Genomic DNA, 20864 nt, shown 5'->3' with positions numbered 1-20864 from the left:
CCTCGCTCTCTCTCTCTCTTTCTCCCCCTCTCCCTCCCTTCTCTCTCTCCGTCTGTCTCTCTCTCCCCCCAGGGTGCGGTGAGCGGGGTGTTGCTGGTGACGCCCAACAACATCATGTTTGACCCCCACAGGATGGACCCTCTGGTGCAGGAGCACGGCTGTGAGGAGTACGGCTACATGTGTCCCCTGGAGGAGGTCATGTCTGCAGCCATCTACAAGGAGATCACTGACAGCAAGATCAGAGAGGCCGTGCCCGCGTAAGAGCCCTGTCGTCTGTCTGTGTCTGTCTGTCTGTCTGTCTGTCTGTCTGTCTGTCTGTCTGTCTGTCTGTCTGTCTGTCACACACAGGGGTCCCGTTCATTAGAGCACACCGTAGCATCCGTTTTGTGCCTACTGAACCACACTAACAGGGATGTAGTGGAGAGGAGTAGCGTTTACGCACCTGTTGCACAAAATGAACGTTGTTTGCGTTTACGTTACACATCACTCGTTTACCCACTTCTTTTTCTACCACTCCATCCCTGGTTACACATCACAGCCCCTCCGTGATCACTTCATCAGCCCGGCACTGCAGGCACACACTGATTACATCAGCAACCATCCAACAGATTCATTATATCCCCCATGCCAAAAAGGAAAAGGAAATGGCAATTAGAGCAAGGTTAATGAACTATGCATTCACCCACCTACGTCTGGATTGCTCACCCATTTGCTTGATATAATAATATATCCACTTCAGCAGCCAGCTTAGTTTATCTCCATGGCATGCCACCCACATACAGATCTCCTACCGTCTCTGTTTTTATTAGCAATTTAACATGGATTGTTTGCTCAGATCAAGATAATTGTGTTATATTAACACTATGATGAAATCTTACCAAAGCATTAGCTATTTGTAGCTGTGGTCCTCTGTGGCTCGGTTTTTAAGAACGCGGCTCTCGCGATGCCAATGTCGTGGCTTCACGTCCCGCTGAGATCACATACACATGCTAATTATGTATGCACTTACTGAACTGTAAGTTGGATGAAAGTGTCTGCTAAGACACATTTATTATTATTGTAACTATAGAGCTATGCTTAGCCCTTCCACTGTAGTGCCCATCCAGTATGTCTATGAATGTTCAGTGGTGGATTTGGGCTGTGTTAGGTGTTCAGATCTCATGGAGCATCTATTATGATGTCTAGTGGTTATTGGCTGCAGTCCAAACATGTTATTTTTACCCCCTCACCCCTTGCCCTAGCCACTTTCCCTCAGGGGAATCCCCGTCGGAAACCGGATGCAGATTATTGCCATCTTAAGTGGAGGTCCAATTCACTAACGTTGCCCCCTCAGCCCTCGATTTAGCTCAAGGGAGCGAGTGAACCACTTTGGTCACTTGCGGGGTTGATACAACCCACAATTCAATGCAAACTGTAGTCACATGTCAAACTCTGGTGGCCACGAAGTGTCACATTTTTGGCATGTCAGAAAAAAGTATGAAGCTAGCTTGCTAGAAAATATATATATACATTGATTTTAGCGTTGGCAAATTGGCTTAGTCTCATAGTGAGGAGCCTATAAAACATAGCTAGATTCATAAACATCTTTTTGGGAATTCTGAAATTTATTGGAATAAGTGACCAAACAATTAAACTAGCTAGCCAGCTATGGATAACTGTTGCTAGCTACAGTGGGGGAAAAAAGTATTTGATCCCCTGCTGATTTTGTACATTTTCCCACTGACAAAGAAATGATCAGTCTATAATTTTAATAGTAGGTTTATTTGAACAGTGAGAGACAGAATAACAACAAAAATATCCAGAAAAACGCATGTCAAAAATGTTATACATTGATTTGCATTTTAATGAGGGAAATAAGTATTTGACCCCCTCTCAATCAGAAAGATTTCTGGCTCCCAGGTGTCTTTTATACAGGTAACGAGCTGAGATTAGGAGCACACTCTTAAAGGGAGTGCTCCTAACCGCAGCTTGTTACCTGTAAAAAAGACACCTGTCCACAGAAGCAATCAATCAATCAGATTCCAAACTCTCCACCACGGCCAAGACCAAAGAGCTCTCCAAGGATGTCAGGGACAAGATTGTAGACCTACACAAGGCTGGAATGGGCTACAAGACCATCGCCAAGCAGCTTGGTGAGAAGGTGATAACATTTGGTGCGATTATTCGCAAATGGAAGAAACACAAAAGAACTGTCAATCTCCCTCGGCCTGGGGCTCCATGCAAGATCTCACCTCGTGGAGTTGCAATGATCATGAGAACGGTGAGGAATCACCCCAGAACTAAACGGGAGGATCTTGTCAATGATCTCAAGACAGCTGGGACCATAGTCACCAAGAAAACAAGTGATAACACACTACGCCGTGAAGGACTGAAATCCTGCAGCGCCCGCAAGGTCCCCCTGCTCAAGAAAGCACATATACATTCCCGTCTGAAGTTTGCCAATGAACATCTGAATGACTCAGAGGACAACTGGTGAAAGTGTTGTGGTCAGATGAGACCAAAAATGGAGCTCTTTGACATCAACTCAACTCGCCGTGTTTGGAGGAGGAGGAATGCTGCCTATGACCCCAAGAACACCATCTCCACCGTCAAACATGGAGGTGGAAACATTATGCTTTGGGGGTGTTTTTCTACTAAGGGGACAGGACAACTTCACCGCATCAAAGGGACGATGGACGGGGCCATGTAGCGTCAAATCTTGGGTGAGAACCTCCTTCCCTCAGCCAGGGCATTGAAAATGGGTCGTGGATGGGTATTCCAGCATGACAATGACCCAAAACACACGACCAAGGCAACAAAGGAGTGGCTCAAGAAGAAGCACATTAAGGTCCTGGAGTGGCCTAGCCAGTCTCCAGACCTTAATCCCATAGAAAATCTGTGGAGGGAGCTGAAGGTTCGAGTTGCCAAACGTCAGCCTCGAAACCTTAATGACTTGGAGAAGATCTGCAAAGAGGAGTGGGACAAAATCCCTCCTGAGATGTGTGCAAACCTGGTGGCCAACTACAAGAAACGTCTGACCTCTGTGATTGCCAACAAGGGTCAAATACTTATTTCCCTCATTAAAATGCAAATCATTTTATAACATTTTTTACGTGTTTTTCTGGATTTTTTTGTTGTTATTCTGTCTCTCACTGTTCAAATTAACCTACCATTAAAATTATAGACTGATCATTTCTTTGTTAGTGGGCAAACGTACAAAATCAGCAGGGGATCAAATACTTTTTTCCCCCACTGTACCTGACAGGAGTGCTAACTAGATACGTTAGCTTACTTGGTACATTAATAGCTTTAGCTAGATACGTTAGTTTACAAGGTACATTAATAGCTTTAGCTAGATATGTTAGCTTACTAGGTACATTAATAGCTTTAGGTTGGTTGTTTTTAAGCTCAACTTCCAGATTTCCACCAAGGACGTTGCCTCTCTGATCATCACTCTCTTCCTGGCTTGTGCAAGGGACATTTAAGGAACACTCGGATTTGACGATGTAAAACGTCATTCAAGGGCTGAGGGTTTAGGGCCGAGGGCTGTCTACTTTGAGTTTGAAACACAGCCATTGTCTCTGTGTGTGAGGACAGCTGTTTTCTCGTGTGATGCAAGCAGACTCTCTGTCTCAAAGAGCACACAATAACAAAGTCCTGCCTGTGTGCCAACCAGTGTTTTATTATCATACACACAGTACAAGCAAACTATTTTAGTCCCACAACAGGTCTTTGGAGAACCTGTGGAGTCTAGTGTGCTGTTACAGTATGTAGAGGAATCCTGTTAGTTGGCGTTGGCTGGCTGCACAGTGTTTTTGTTAATTTGCTGTACAAAACCTATTTAGATGATTATGCAGAGCAGTTCACTTACAGATGCGCCAAACAAACATAGATTCATATTAGATCCATATTGAGAGGATGACTTGTTTCACCTGATCTCTCCACATTATACTGTAATAAACAAAAAAAACGGTGCCGTTATGCCGCATTCAAATTCAGACCTCTCTAACTTGTATTTTCTTCTTTACTGTTTTCTTCCCTCTCCAGGCATCTGGAGCCTTTGACGTCAGAGCGCGGGCCCTCCACCTCCTCTCAGCCGGACCCGGAGCAGCGTCTGAGAGTCCCGAGCAACGACAGCGGCAGTGCGGCTTCCCGCAGTACAGAGGGTTCCTTCTCCGAGGACGTCTTTGCAGAGTCAGAGCTGTCCCCCATTCGGGAGGAGGCCACTTCCTCCGAAGACCTCCGGCTGGACAAGTCCTCCTCAGCCACAGCCTCCACAGAGTCCATCCAAACTGTCACCCATGTGGAGGCCTTCATCCCTCCAGGGGAAGCCCCAGGGGCCGCAAGCAGCGCCTGCAAGTCAGTCAGCCAGCCGCCAGGGGAGGGCCAGGAGAAACAACCCACCACAGCAGAGGACAATCCAGACAGCCACACGGCCCAGAGCCAGTCTCCCATGGGCTCCAAGCAGCACAGTGTGGATGTGGAGAAGGCAGCACCAAGCACACCCACCACCAGCCAGGGACCAGGCCAAGGACCCTCCTCACGCCCTGCCTCCCAGAGATCTACCACCGGGCCTGGGGAGCCCTCCGGCCAGGAGGGGGGTCCAGGGGACAGGCCCAAGCTGAGCAGAGAAGGGTCCCAGGACTCTGAGACGGACGTGGAGGAACTGAGGAAGATGTGGAAGAATCACACTATGCAACAAGCCACAGAGCAAATGGAGAATGTAACACAAAAGGAAGAGGGACAGGACTCTGCAGAAGGTAGTGAGATAACGTGTCTCTGTTGTATTATGAAAATATGAAATACATAGCCTTAGACTATGCACTTACATTGTTTTTCAATAGGTGCGAAAATATGTTCAGCTTCTATTTCGACCCTACTTGAGTTCTCAATATGAAGGAAAATCTATAGACAGTTATTGCAGATTATTACACATCCTCACTGCCAGGTATGCTGCTGCCATTTGCCATCTCTGCCATTATCATCATCATGTTCATGTTTATTCTAATGAAGCTCCCAGTGCTATCACAGGAAAGTCAGCTCCGGCTGCTTCCGTACACCTCGGCTGCAGGGTGCTCCTGATAACCTCCTGTCACAGCTTTGTGCCTCCCCAGTTGTAATTGGACTAAAAAAGGGAGAGAGAACTGTGGAAATGTGTGGTGTGCTGTTATCACCTACAGGAATGAGCAGAGGCATTATACTCCGCTTTGATCTAGCTCTGCTGTTAGCCGGTCTGCTGCCAAGTGCACTCAACTCCAAGATAGGCTAAAACCTCAAACTCAAACACAGAGAGACAACACAAACACCCACACCTAACATCTGAGGGGAAACACAATAGTGTTTAGACGGCCTGCATTAAAAACCCTCAGAGACACGTGCAGCATTTAAAGTGACTTAACTATTTACATTTTATAGCTGCCTTCTCTTTTTGGTTTGATGTCTTTTTCAGTAAACATTGAATATTTCTTACCCTAGAACATAGACTACCACAGTAGTGTGCAGGCTCAAACTACTACTGTGTTCTGTGCCATGCCTGCTATAGGTGCTATGTATGTTCAGTATGTTATTCTTCCACTGTTCTACAGTTCTATGTGAGCTCTAGTGCCTCAGTTGTGTTCAGACCTGGGCTCTAATAGTATTTGCCTTCTTTCAAACACTTTTGCTGCACCTCATTGAGTTTGCCTGGTGCATTGGAACCAATGGAATAGTCCCAAAGGTGCAAACCCCACCCATCTGGCAGGCTCACCCATCTGGCAGGCTCAATCAAACTGTCAAAGTATTTTTGAAAGAAAACGAATACTGGTTGAACCAAGGTCTGGTTGTGTTCCCATAATTTATATCACATAATTCTCACCCCACAGAGAGTTCCTAGAATGTTTGCTCTTATTGGCTGGGATCACAGCAGGGTTCTGCTTTACACCACACCACATTACCATGGCAGACGGGAGCCAAGGCCCCACTTCAAAACAAGCCCAATTACTGCGTTTTCAAATATAATTTTTCCCACTGAGCTGTGTTTTCTAAGTACTGTAGATGAACCATTTCTCTGCCTCTGTTTGTGACTATGGGTCCCAGTCTGTGTTATGTCACAAAGTGTCTCTTTTCTTTGTAGAACTCCCACTGATTTGACCTTCTAATAGGTCGTTAATAAAAGCAGGCATATGAGCTATGTTTATTGGGGTCATCTTCCTATTATTCTGGCACAGAATTACTGTCTGTTGAGATACCTGGTAAACAGAGGAGGAGATCTAGGTCATTTAAAGACCCTGTTATCAAATAGATCTGAAATGTTTTCTTATTTACAGATGGATTAGGTCCAGTGGTGTGGTGAGGGACTACTAGATAATACGAGGATAGGTTTTAAACCAGGAGTAGGCCTACATTTGGTCAGTCACTAAATTGAAACATATTCTGAAAGATTTAAATCAGATTGGTATCTGCTTTGGCACTGTAACTGTTAAGACGGATAAGATAACAATTCATTATCATGTGATTATTTCCTGTTTGTCATGTGGCCCTACAGTGTCCATGGAGCGGCGGAGGCACCGGTCCCACAAGTTCCTGTGTCTGCGGGTGGGCCAGCCCATGAAGAAGACATTTGTGTCCAACGCCAGCGCCTCCATGCAGCAGTACGCCCAGAGGGACAGGAAACACGAGTACTGGTTCGCTGTGCCACAGGAGAGGTGTGTGTGTGTGCACCACACTGCAGCCCCAATGTCTGCCCAGTGCCAAGCCCATCTCACTATGCTGGCACCAGACCAGACAGCTAGATTATTTATTTATTCACCCACTCTGCAGACACACACTCTCACACACACAAATATCTATAGAATAGAATACATTCATTTTTCACAGAGGGAACTGGACCAGGCTGTGAAAAGCAGTCCAGTTACAGTGGCTTGCGAAAGTATTCACCCTACTTGGCATTTTTCCTATTTTGTTGCCTTACAACCTAGAATTAAAATGGATTTTGGGGGGGTTTGTATCATTTGATTTACACAACATGCCTACCTCTTTGAAGATGCAAAATATTATTTATTGTGAAACAAAGAAGAAATAAGACAAAAAAAATGAATTTGAGCGTGCATAACTATTCACCCCACAAAGTCAATAGTTTGTAGAGCCACCTTTTGCAGCAATTTCAGCCACAAGTCTCTTGGGGTATGTCTCTATAAGCTTGGCACATCTAGCCACTGGGATTTTTGCCCATTCTTCAAGGCAAAACTGCTCCAGCTCCTTCAAGTTGGATGGGTTCCGCTGGTGTACAGCAGTCTTTAAATCATACCACAGATTCTCAATTGGATTGAGGTCTGGGCTTTGACTAGGCCATTCCAAGACATTTAAATGTTTCCCCTTAAACCACTCAAGGGTTACTTTAGCACTATGCTTAGGGTCATTGTCCTGCTGGAAGGTGAACCTCCGTCCCAGTCTCAAATCTCTGGAAGACTGAAACAGGTTTCCCTCAAGAATTTCCCTGTATTTAGAGTCATCCATCATTCCTTCAATTCTGACCAGTTTCCCAGTCCCTGCTGATAAAAACATCCCCACAGCATGATACTGCCACCACCATGCTTCACTGTGGTGATGGTGTTCTCAGGGTGAGAGAGGTGTTGGGTTTATTCCAGACATAACATTTTCCTTGATGGCCAAAAAGCTCAATTTTAGTCTCATCTGACCAGAGTAGCTCCTTCCATATGTTTGGGGAGTCTCCCACATGCCTTTTGGCGAACACCAAACGTGTTTGCTTATTTTTTTCTTTAAGCAATGGCTTTTTTCTGGCCACACCTATTTAAACCCCAGCTCTGTGGAGTGTACGGCTTAAAGTGGTCCTATGGACAGATAATCCAATCCCCGCTGTGGAGCTTTGCAGCTCCTTCAGGGTTATCTTTGGTCTCTTTGTTGCCTCTCTGATTAATGCCCTCCTTGCCTGGTCTGTGAGTTTTGGTGGGCGGCCCTCTCATGGCAGGTTTGTTGTGGTGCCATATTCTATAAATGTTTTAATAATGGATTTAATGGTGCTCCGTGGGATGTTCAAAGTTTCCGATATTTATTTATAACCCAACCCTGATCTGTACTTCTCCACAACTTTGTTCCTGACCTTTTTGGAGAGCTTCTTGTTCTTCATGGTGCCACTTGCTTGGTGGTGCTCCTTGCTTAGTGGTGTTGCAGACTCTAGGGCCTTTCAGAACAGGTGTATATATACTGTGATCATGTGACCGATCATGTGACACTTAGATTGCACACAGGTGAACTTTATTGAACTAATTATGTGACTTCTGAAGGTAATTTGTTGCACCAGATCTTATTTAGGGGCTTCATAGCAAAGGGGGTGAATACATATGCACTCACCACTTTTCGTTTTTTTATTTTTTTGACATTTTTGAAACAAGTAATTTTCTTCATTTCATTTCACCAATTTGGAATATATTGTGTATGAACATTACATAAAATCCAAATAAAAATCTATTTAAATGATAGGTTGTAGTGCAACAAAATAGGAAAAACGCCAAGGGGGATGAATAGTTTTGCAAGGCAGTGTATATACACTACCGTTCAAAAGTTTGGGGTCACTTAGAAATGTCCATGTTTTTGAAAGAAAAGCTATTTTTTGGTCCATTAAAAAAAGTCTCAACGTCAACAGTGAAGAGGCGACTCCGGGATGCTGGTCTTCTAGGCAGAGTTCCTCTGTCCATAGTCTGTGTTCTTTTGCCCATCTTAATCTTTTCTTTTTATTGGCCAGTCTGAGATATGGCTTTTTCTTTGCAACTCTGCCTAGAAGGCCAGCATTCCAGAGTCGCCTCTTCACTGTTGACGTTGAGAATGGTATTTTGCGGGTACTATTTAATGAAGCTGCCAGTTGAGGAGTTGTGAGGCATCTGTTTCTCAAACTAGACACTCTAATGTACTTGTCCTCTTGATCAGTTGTGCACCGGGGCCTCCCACTCCTCTTTCTATTCTGGTTAAAGCCAGTTTGCGCTGTTCTGTGAAGGGAGTAGTACACATCGTTGTACGAGATCTTCAGTTTCTTGGCAATTTCTCACATGGAATAGCCTTTATTTCTCAGAACAAGAATAGACTGACGAATTTCAGAAGAAAGTTCTTTGTTTTGAGCCTCTAATCGAACCCACAAATGCTGATGCTCCAGATACTCAACTAGTCTAAAGAAGGCCAGTTTTATTGCTTCTTTAATCAACACAACAGTTTTTAACTGTGGTAACATAATTGCAAAAGGGTTTTCAAATGATCAATTAGCCTTTTAAAATGATAAACTTGGATTAGCTAACACAACGTGCCATTGGAACGCAGAAGTGATGGTTGCTGATAATGGGCCTCTGTACGCCTATATAGATATTCCCTAAAAAATCAGACGTTTCCAGCTACAATAGTCATTTACAACATTAACAACGTCTACACTGTATTTCTGATCAATTTGATGTTATTTTAATGGACAAAAAATAACTTTTCTTTCAAAAACAAGGACATTTCTAAGTGACCCCAAACTTTTGAACGGTAGTGTACATTTTGTGCAGTATTTCAGTGTGCTTTGGATGACATTTCTCTCCACAATAGCACAAATGAACTGTTTTTGCCCTTTTATGTAAATAGGTATTAATCGTAATGAGATCTGACAATTTCGACTCCGCTGGGATGTTGCACAGCAATGTCAGCAGTATTCATAATGAATGTATCGTTTAGGCCTTTCAAAGAACACCCTGTACAAGGAAATATGTATCTTCATCAAAAGCTGTAAAATGTTTTTCTAGTGAATTATTCCAAATTGCTTCAACAGCTTAATTAAATTACTTAATGCTGAAAAGTCACTTTGTTGCAGTGTTGGGTCCAAGCACAGTGCTGCCTTTGTCTCCAGTCCTGGAGAGAGAGAGGACAGAAAGTTATGAATCTGATCAGATGTTTGACCAGCCATTCTTTGACTTTGGAAACTCTACCCTTCAGCTGTTTTCATTCCCAGTAGCCAGTAGGCTTGGGTTGACCAGCACAGCACACTCCTCTCAGTCTCACATGTTAATCTCATTTGAAACAGGCAGACAGGCCACCAGTCTTGTCTCTGGTCACAGACACAGTCACACCACCATCACCATGGCCATGTGCCATTGTAGGGTGGTTGGAATGTGATTATCTCAGAAAGGCTCCTGTAATGCTGCCCTGTTACACTGCTGGCTCTGTTCCCATGGATAGCACAGTGCCTTTATACACACACACACACCCATGCACAGACGCGCACACTTACACATACTCATGTACACGCACACACTTTCGTACACACGTGCACACACGCACGCACACACACACTGGCAGACTGACTATGTCTGCTGGATGACCTAATTGAGTGGTGACCCAGAAGATGTGTAAAGTATCCTGACAATGGTGGGAGAGTTCCAGGCAGTGAGGAAAAAGACCATATACAGCCTGATACATACAGACACAAGTCAGCAGAGTGGGATAACAGCCTCATGCCATTTTAAGACTAAAGCATCCACTTTACATGTGAAATGAAAGCATTGTGAGGGTTAGGATGGGTAGGCTATCAGAATATGGCAAAAATTTGACAGAATATATTCATAACACTATTCAGAACCAATAACCGTTGACATAAATTGACATTCATGGAATGTTTATGTACTGATTATGAATATGGTATGTATTGTTTATGAATGTGTTAGGAAGTCCTTATGTAGGTACTGTTCTCTTCAAGTGTTACCGTCATTTCTGTAGTTTATGTTTCTAACTCTCTCCCCTCCCCAGGTCTGAGCACCTGTATGTGTTCTTCATCCAGTGGACCCCAGACATGTATGGGGAGGGGGTTAAGGGCATCGGCCACGAGCCAGGGTTCATGGTGGTCAAGAAGCCTTCGGGGTCCGAGACAGGAGAAGACGAACCCCTCACGGATATAAACAACAAAGAGTGGGAGGTAAGGACTAGAGAACTGAGCTGTTCCACACTACATTCTACACTCTGTGTTGTTTCTTACATGGCTGGATGTTGCTGTACAGTAGAATGTGTAGTAGTTACAATACAATGAGTGTACAAAACATTAGGAACTCCTTCCTAATATTGAGTTGCAACCTCTTTTGCCCTCAGAACAGCTACAATTCGTTGGGGGTAATGACTTTACAAGGTGTTTAAAGCATTTCACAGGGATGCTGGCCCATGTTGACTCCAATGCTTCCCACAGTTGTGTCATGTTGGCTAGATGTCGTTTGGGTAGTGGACAATTCTTGATACACACGGGAAAGTGTTGAGCGTGAAAAACCCAGCAGCGTTGCAGTTCTTGACACACTCAAACCGGTGCGCCTGACACCTACTACCATACCCCATTCAAAGGCGCTTAAATCTTTTGTCTTTCCCATTCACCCTCTGAAAGGCACACATACACAATCCATGTCTCAATTGTCTCAAGGCTTAAAAGTCCTTCTTTAACCTGTCTCCTCCCCTTCATCTACACTGACTGAAGTGACATCAATAAGGGATCATATCTTTCACCTGGATTCACCTGGTCAGTCTAGGTCATGGAAAGACCAGGTGTTCCTAATGTTTGGTACACTCTGTATATTTACCTACTCATCCAGCCTGTGTTGTAGTCCATATATGTCCTATTTGTTATATGCTTTCATTCAGTCAAGTGATTTCTTTTGTAGTGATATGACTGTGTGTAGTGTTAAATGGAATTTATTTGCATTGTTATTCTGCCTCATCATTATCTAGGTTATTTGTGTGTTCAAATTATTGCACTGTCATTGATGATTACATTGTTTTGATCAATCTATCCAAGTGTTTGCTTGATGTGTTATAGTTATTTTCATTGTGTAATTTGTGTGAATACTATTTCCTTTGGTCGGAAATGCGCAATTTTCACTCAGATTACAACAACCACAATGTTTTGCATGATTGTGAAATCATTTTGTTCCAAGTCAGTTGTCCACGTTATTAATGCAGTGTATATGGCATGCATTAATATCTCTGTTGTCGTCGGTCATTCCAAACTATAGTTTTGCTGGATGACCTGACTGACTGTGGTGTTCCGCAGTTGTAGACAGATGGATGGAATGGTTCCCGTTGTGAAAAGCTGGTTGTTTCAAGGCCGGGAAGGCACATAGTGAATTCTTTAAAATGTGTGTGGGCCTTCTTGTGACTGTAATCTACATAGTTGTGTTCAGTTCGCTCATTCTCTGCCCTATCCTTAATAGTGGCTTTGTGGGATTTTCATTTCCCCTCAAATGTGGAAGTAGGGTTTTAGGATTTAAAAACGTCCAGTGGATGGACATGGCTGCTCAAAGTCTGTCCAATAGGTCGGCTGGCTGCACGTGCTTGAGGTATAATGGGGAGCGGATACATTCTTTGCATACAGAAATTGATGCGCAGGCTGTGGCTGGGATTTACATTTTAATGTAAACGAATGATGTAGGAATCAAAGTGGGATGATTTGTTTGGGCCTGGTCCTGAAGAGGCTACATGATCCAGTGATTTGAATAAGTAAATAGTTGCCTCTTTTATGTTGACCCTTTAAGGTAAACATTGATTTTAAACAACACTTAGATTTTTAGTCTGTAATAACTGTAATGCTGTTAGCCTTTTATTATACTTTTTTTGGTCATTGATCATTAGGTCTACTGTGCTTTATGTGTATTGTATGTCATGCAATATGGCAAGTATGACAATTCAAGCTACTTCAACGATTAACGTTTGATGTGTGCCCAAACTACTCAAAGGGGATCCACCAAGCGTTGTATTGTTACAGTGACGTTACACGAGAAGTGCATTTGATCTCCCTACAGTACCTCATGACATTTGTTTTTAAATGTACTAGTATTGTATCTTTAAATTGCACTAGTGAAGTATGCAAATAGGAAGTTCCCTCTGTCTTTGAGCAAATAAGGAGCTGGCTTTGCTCCTGTCCTGCATTGCCATTGGCTCTTGCGGGTGTCAAACAAATACCCGAGACCCCTCTAAAACGTTTCTATTTTAGTTAGCTAGTAGATTCCCCGCCCGTCCGGTGTCTGGTTCAACATAGATTTGAGGAGATTGGAATTACTTCAAGAATCTGGAATGTGACTGTCGAGCTCAACCTCACCCCGAAAGAAAGAAATGTTCTCTAGAAGGGTGAAGGAAGAAACGCCGCTGACCCCTAAGTACACTTATGTATGTATCTATACAGTCGGTGTTTTAGCTACGCGTGTTTTGTTGTTGTTAGCCTGCTAGCTACATTGCTGGATGGCTAGGTTGCTAGAAAAATGCAAAAGGCTGACTGAAATCAAAATAGCCACTGACATTTTATGAGTCTAAAAAGACAGCACTTGATGTTGTCGCTACTTCCTTCTTTGTTTCACTCCTTTCTTTGGTTCTCGTTTTGGAAAGTTTTGAGGTAGTTTTTTTCAGTGAACATAACAGTTTGTGAACATCGTGCTACGTTGTATCTAACGTTAATAACTAACTTGCAACATTGTATCAATGCACTGTGTATAGCTTACAGTTCTACAATTTCTATTGCATTGACAGTGGTCGGCTTCTCTATAATGGTGAGATATTATATCTATAACGTTAGTTGGATTGGCTGATGCAATATGTCTGTTTTGGAAATAATGACCTAAATGTAAGTTGTTATTTGGGCGGAAGGGAATCAGAGAATAGCATGTTTATTGTAGCCTGGTCTCAGGGCCTTGTGCTCTTGCAAACTCCATTGCTCATTGTCAAGCACAAACAGACAGGCACTCAGGCTATGGTTGTTGGCCACCCTGAGACCTTCCTCCTACACAGAAGATGGGGACTGCAGCAAACTGGCCTGACTTGGCTTTTCTCAATAGACTGCACTTTAGTGTCAGCTAAAGTTAGGCTCCAAATAAATATTTAATGAAGACTGTAGTTTACCCTTTTCTTTGCTTTATTGAGAACTGTATTGTGGCAGCTTGTTTGGGAAAACGTTATTTACACAATGAATAAGGTGACTAAAGAGGTGTTTCAAGGTAACTTATTTGTGCTTGACCCAAGTTTGCCCAATCCAACCTGACTCAACTAACTTTTACCTAGTTTATGGCAGCAATTCATGTATAGCCTAATTCTATAGTAGATTCAGACAATATCATAATTGTTCTAGTTTTTGACATGCAGTATCATAACATATTTATGGATTGGCTTCATTTGCAGGTGTACAGTCCCTGAGGGCCACCCACCCACAGCACTGCTCATGTCCATAGAGCCCTATTAAGTAGGCCTACTGTATCTGGAGTTGTGCACCCCTTGAATGGCTTTGTTATGCTATTTCATATGACCCCATGATCGCACTTTGTGCTGATTCATGGTCACATCCCCTTGAAGAGCTGGGCCTCAAGGGGCTTAGCTACCTTCTGAAGTAAAGTCTGGCTTTAAGATGTTATTGTGGAGGTAGAACTTGTAGCTTTTGTTAGACTCAGCCAGAACTGCTGATAGGCTATTTTCAAGGGGGATTCCCGTGTGTGCTAGCTTCCATGAACTCTGTCTGGCAGAGATGTTTGCTTCAGCGCATTAATTATGATTATTAATGATGATTATTATTAATGATGATGATGAAAAGCAGCACTAGCGTTGGGAATTGCCAGGGACCTCACGATACGATATTATCACCATACTTAGGTGCCGATAAGATATGTAATTGCGATTCTCACAATTCTACTTATTGCTCACTATGTCAGCTGCAGAGAGACGAGAGCATTAGAAAAATAGTTTTGATCAGTATGTAAATACAAGTGCTGAAAACATGTTGGCTCATTATTTAAAAAGAAGGTGCAGAACACGCTATAGGAGTTTTGGCGCAGGTACAGCCAACTAGCGCTAGCTAATTCTACTTGGACCCACCCCCTGATACTTGGAGTCAAAGTATCAATATAATATTGCCCAAAATAATATTGTGATATGTAACTGTATTGACCCCCCCATCACTAAGTAGTTCTACTACTCTCTTATTGGTGTGTGTTTGTCCTCAGTAAATCATCTCTGCTCAGCATGTCAAGCAAGGCTGTCTGGGACTTGTTCTCCATGGGTTAGTACACATACTGACAGGCTGTGTTTTGATATGCTTTCTGGACTTGGCAAATTAAATCGTTACATCAGAATACTTGGAGTTCATCTGTGCTCTTGTCCTGCTACACCAAAAGGGTGATTCAATTTGACTTGCACGGTATTGTGCAACAGAGTCAACATGTCTGTACACTAACAGGCTGGTAAGTGCTTTACGGTGCACTGGTGTCGTATCACCTACAGTCCAACGGATCCTCTCAATAGAATAAGATTATCAGAAGAATGTCCTTGTATGGCTTCTCTGGTTTAAGTCGTTTTTGTTCTGGCTGTGTCAGAATGGCTTGTCTGCCTCTCGTCCCTCTGGCTGGTCCTAACATCCACTAGTGGTGTTGATTTAGATTACACAACCATGCAAAACACTATTCTATTGGTTCATATCAACCACCTCTTGTTCAAATATTAGATTTTAAACCAAGCCTATTTAATGGAGACCTGAATATCACATACCGGTAGATGTATAAATATAGACAGTGATGTCAGGTCTCTCCACCTTCAAATGTACTGTCTCTCCTCCCTCTGCTGTGCTCATCCTTTTTCCTCCATTGCCAGCAGCTGAGTTACACTTCCTGTTCCTGTCTCCGCCCCCCCAGGTAGTGTCACTGACTGAGTACCACCGCCGGATCGATGCGCTAAACAGTGAAGATCTGAAATCTCTCTGCAAGCGGCTTCAGGTGCCCCACTCAGCAAAGCTCCAGCTCTCCATTCCCTTTTTCTAGTCTATGTCCCAAATGGCACCCTATTCCTTATGATGTGCACTACGTTTGGCCACTATTATGTAGGGAATAAGGTGGCATTTTAGATTTGCCCCTGCCAGGCTCTGTTAAAGCTCCTCGGTGTGTTTCTGACCTCTTGCCTCTCACCCAGTTGTCATACCTGAGCTAACCTTGACCTGGGCTAACCTTGACCTGGGCTAACCTTGACCAGGTCTCTGGGATGGGCCAGCACTATGATGCTGCAGCCTCATGTAGCAACTGTCCAAAGAATCCCTATGAGAATAATTTGAAGAGTTTTGTGGAACCAGCAACTAATACCTGGTAGAGAAGGGAGGGTAATTGATGCCTTCATGAAGTTCCCATAATGCCTTGCATATCCACTTCTCACAGCTCCTCACTGACCACTGCTGTGGTTAGTTTCCAGAAGGCCTCATTACTGTTATTATTAGCCATAGCTAATTAGATAGCCTTGGGACTAGGCTGTCATAGAGACAAAGAATGTGAGTCATAATACAATATGTTGTAGCCCATCTCTGTTGAGGGAGGGGAAGTTTCCTGAGGTTTCTCAACTCAAACAAATGTGGAATTTGTGTTCCTCCACTTCTGAAGGACTCCTCACAAACTGTGTTCATCTATTCACATCTGGGTAGTGAGGAACTACTGCTTCCCCATCCGCCTCTGCTTTCTATTGGAGGGGAAGGGAGGGAGGTAGATGGTGGGCGGAAGTGGGATTCTATTCAATCCATTAAGTGGGTTCAGGATTGTTTGCGAAGGACAATGCAGGTAATTCAACAGGACTGTAACGTGATCACGGTCAGGCCACCAGTGGCTAGGCTCTCTACAATCAGGCCTGTTATGGAGAAAGATAAACAACCCCCGCTGGAACTCAAACAGTCCAACACTGTGTGTCCAGCTCAATCACAAATAGGCCTTCTGGACCACTCATTATTTACTGTGTTTTGCATTTTCTCCAACCAACATTCCTATTGCGCTAACTATAGAAATATCCAGACTCAGACATTGTACAATTTAGCCTCCTGATTTGCCCTCTGTATATGGATATAATGCACATTTCCAAGTGTTATTACAATTCTGGAGAAGCCTACATGTTTTTATGAGCCATTAAGGCTCTCATAAGCCAAGGCTGGCTCCTTACCTTTATTATGTGTTACTGACATAAAGGAGTCTGGTCTATGGTCTCCCTAAACCCATCGCTCCCAAATGTATGATTTTCACAGTTGACTTAATTTGTTATATTAAGTAGGCCTATCTTGTACTATTTGTTTCCTGGGGTTCATATTAGCCTGTAAATAATCCTGTCTCTGAATAAAGTCTCATATCAGATCTTTAAAACCACCTGCTGACACACCCCCACTCCTAGTAAGTTACATGGTATTGGTTTATTAGCCTATAGAAAACATCTAGCACAGTGTTCATCCCAGGCTGTGTCCCAAATGGCACCCTATTCACTATAAAGGGCACCACTTTTCACCAGGGCCAAGTAGTGCACTAAGTATGGGATAGGATGCCATTTGGGACATAACTTAAAGCGATAGACACCCCATTGCCCTTACTAGTTAAGCCCCACCCCTCCTGACTGTTGTCTGTGTGTTTTCAGATCACCACCAAGGAGGAGGTGAACTCTAAGCATGCCACCTCTATCAAGACGGAGCTGGAGCCTGAGACCTTCAGACCCAACCTCAGTGAACCTAGCGAGCTGCTGGAGGCACAGCAGATAGAGAAGGTAGTAACTCACAATGGCTTGATCCATACCCGTTGGCATATTGATGCACTGAGACTGATTGTCAATAGGCTGCTTCCTAAAGCATGGTCATGATTGACCTTCAGCCAGAGGAGTGCTGGCCCTCCCTGGGGAGCTATCTGTTTAGTGACAGCAGGTTCTTTAGCCTCACCAGAGAATCTCTATGAATTACAATACTGGGATGGTTGGGGTTTTCAGATAAGGTCTGTTAGGGTTTTAAAATGGATGAGGTGGGGTTAGTATTCAGGAAAAAGGCATATTTGCATGTAGGCCTATAGCTGTTGGGAAAAATGGATTCTTGTTAGGACATGCAACGAAGGAAGGCGCCTTAGTAATGTGTGTGACTAGCCTGCTATGCTCTTATTGTAGGTCTCTCTGTGGTCGACACTTAAAGCCTGTTCTCCTGAGACTGTTGTGTTCTGGGGGTGTGGAGCTCAGTTACTCTCTAACAACCAGCTGTGGGAAAAGGTCACTGCAGCTGTAATGGACCATTGATGTCTGTGGCCTTTCTCTCTTTCATTTCTGTTTATTCCCCCCTGGCGTCTGTCTCTTTTCTCCAGCTGGCCAAGAACCTCCCTCCCCGTACCATTGGGTACCCCTGGACCTTGGCCTATGGCACCACCAAGCATGGCATGAGCATCAAGAGCCTGTACCGGGCCATGCAGGGGCAGGACACCCCCGTGCTGTTGGTCATCAGGGACAGTGATGGTGGGGTGAGTGGGACAACAACACTTCTATTAGGCCTGAGTCCAGATCTTTTACAGCCTTTGAGCTGTAATAGATTACCATGGTTCCGTACTGTCTGTTTCCTGACCCGGTGTGTTCTGGTTGGTTGCGTTGCTGCAGGTGTTTGGTGCGTTGGCGTCCGAACCCTTCAAAATCAGCGAGGGATTCTATGGCACGGGAGAGACCTTCCTCTTCACCTTCTGTCCAGAGTTTGAGGTAGGCTGACCTCTCTGATTGGTGATTCTCTTGACAATGAGGAGCTTATGTAAGATGGCATGAGGGTTTGTAATGATATATCTACACAGATGGTGACGTGCTCTGTTCTGTGTTGACAGGTGTACAAATGGACAGGTGATAACATGTTCTTCATGAAAGGAGATATGGACTCCTTAGCTTTTGGTGGTGGAAGGTACGTGCCTGCTATTCTATTCTATATTTTTTTTAATGTAAAAGTTTTATCTAGCAATAAACTTTGAAACTGTGTCGTCAGTTAAGATGTTATGGTTAGTCTACATTGCACAGTCACTGCTAGGTGCGTTCAGAAGAGTAAAATGGCGCCCGTCGTCTTAAGTTTGTCAGAACAGACTCGCAGCATGCATGTGATGTTCTTGCTGTCTGGATTGAGTCTCTGAAGATGCTGTGATGTGTTTGTCTTGATGTGTTTCAGTGGTGAGTTTGGCCTGTGGTTGGATGGAGACCTGTACCACGGCAGGAGTCACTCCTGTAAAACCTTTGGCAACCCCATGCTCTCCAAGAAGGAGGATTTCTATATACAGGACATTGAGATCTGGGCTTTTGAATAACAAAACCCACCACGGGGAAAAAAGAGAAGGACTAAACATCCCTACAATGGCAATGTTGTCTCAAACCTAACTGCACATCACCACCCTGCTCCAACCCACTGTCTGGGGCTCCCGGGACGGAGCCAGCTAAAGGATGTGTGTTGTGCGTTCATACGTTACTACTGCAGTTATAACAGAGCTTTTCTTTGTGAATGACCTTGTGTGTATCTTGTTACAGCTGTGTGCAGCGTCTTTGAGGAGGTGTACTGTCCTGTGCTGTACTGTGAGGCATCAGAGGATGTGTGGGTTTGTTAGAGACCGTAGGGATGCCTTGTTGCAGAACCAAGGCGGAGCAATCAGATCGCTCTCTCTGACCTCAGCAGGAGATGATGTCGGCTCAGGTTTGGGATTGAGAGAGCGAGAGAGAAACTGCCGTAGTCCAGATTATCTGAATTTTGAGACACTCAAGGAACCCCGCCCCTCAGAACTTGGTTGAAGTCAGTCAGTAGGATGTTACTCTATGTGGTGTTACAGGCCTTTAGTGGAGAGATCCAGTAATAAAATAAACAACATGCATTCCTTTGTTCTCAGAGGAGACTGTTGAACATTAGTTCTGTTTGGTGTTCAAAAACTGAAGGAAGAATCTCAGCAGGATGTGAGGATGATGAGCACACTATTATGAGGGGAGGAAAGTATTTTACATCTTTGGTTTACTTCTGAGGCAAGAACTACATATAGAGTGTTGTGTATTGTAGCCCTATTGTTCACCATCATAGCAAACACCATCACAGCACATAGCTAGAATCAGAATATTACCCATCGTCGTGCTAATAATGTTCTGTTCAGTGGGTGTACTACGTGTGAGTTCAGATACCACCGGCGCCCCTCAGGAGTCGTGTGTACTGTTCGTAGACAGTAATGTGTTGCAATAGATTTGTGGAATATGCAAATTACTGTCATGTGACCTCAAATAATCCAGGTTGGCGCTTTTCCTCGCCTGTCTGTGGCTCTTTATCAGAGAGGACTTGTAAAGCTTTATGTCTTGATCCACAATTGCTTTTCTGGGTATAATTTGAAAAGCCTGAGACGTGGTTAACTGTTTTACATGCATATGACAATTGTATATTATTTATATATATATATGATTATATATATTATAATTAATTATATATGTTTCTGTTGTGTGACAGTGATCTTTTTGTGCTGATATTTCAGCTGTTACAAATATAATGTATATTACCCTGTAAATTCATGTTAAAATAGTAGATTTGTTCCTATATAGAAATACATATATGATTGGTGGGTTGCTTTTAGCACTTGAATCCGGTCTAAAAGCATTATAAACCAGGTTCTTAGACTTCTAGTAGCAGTAGCTGTACAGTACTTTTTGTTTAGAATCATACACATGTTAACTGTTAGTAGAAAGCTTGCTGCTATAATACTAAGGGTAAAGCTAAACTAATGCTCTGTGTAACTGAAGGGGAGTGTTGTTGTCCGGGAGTGAGGAGGCTGAATGTCAAAGAAGAATTTAACTTTCATCACAAGTTCTGTTGAGTGGTGAGTCTTCATTAGTTGGTAGACTGACTGTTAAGACTGTGAACTAAGAGAAAATATGTACATTTAAACTTCACAGCAGCTTTCCTTCCCCTTTCTGGTCTTCCACACCAGTATTTGTATCTATGAAGTCACAAAGAATAACATGGATAAGTCCTCCTAATTATTTTACAGGAATACAATGTATTATTGATGTATAAATAACAATAAAATTGTTGTAACCTGGGACATGTCTGGGTTTGTATTGCTTTCAATCCCCTCCTTCCAGCATTTGCGCTC

General features: G+C 43.5%; 1 protein-coding gene across 7 annotated transcripts in view; it reads left to right on the top strand.

Annotated features, from left to right (window-relative positions):
- Positions 1–20811, top strand: part of LOC106579063 (oxidation resistance protein 1) — a 185557-nt gene extending 164746 nt beyond the window's left edge. For 5 of the 7 annotated variants that reach the window (XM_014158581.3, XM_014158615.3, XM_014158561.3 and 2 more), the window contains 10 exons: positions 73–257; positions 4027–4739; positions 6503–6662; positions 10744–10909; positions 15639–15719; positions 17380–17505; positions 18084–18236; positions 18370–18465; positions 18585–18658; positions 18917–20811. In XM_014158581.3, coding sequence (XP_014014056.1) covers positions 73–257; positions 4027–4739; positions 6503–6662; positions 10744–10909; positions 15639–15719; positions 17380–17505; positions 18084–18236; positions 18370–18465; positions 18585–18658; positions 18917–19052 — 1890 coding nt within the window. In that variant the 3' untranslated portion in view covers positions 19053–20811. Of the gene's footprint in view, positions 1–72; positions 258–4026; positions 4740–6502; positions 6663–10743; positions 10910–12648; positions 13138–15638; positions 15720–17379; positions 17506–18083; positions 18237–18369; positions 18466–18584; positions 18659–18916 lie in introns of those variants that run through there. The other 2 variants (XM_014158600.3, XM_014158632.3) reach the window with 2 other exon arrangements.
- Positions 20812–20864: the final 53 nt, after the last annotated feature.

This window comes from Salmo salar, chromosome 02 (assembly GCF_965601325.2).
Source record: "Salmo salar chromosome 02, fSalSal1, whole genome shotgun sequence".
NCBI classification, from domain to species: Eukaryota; Metazoa; Chordata; class Actinopteri; order Salmoniformes; family Salmonidae; genus Salmo; species Salmo salar.
The sequence above is the reverse complement of the archived record's forward strand: the minus strand, read 5'-3'. Positions and strand labels throughout refer to the sequence as shown.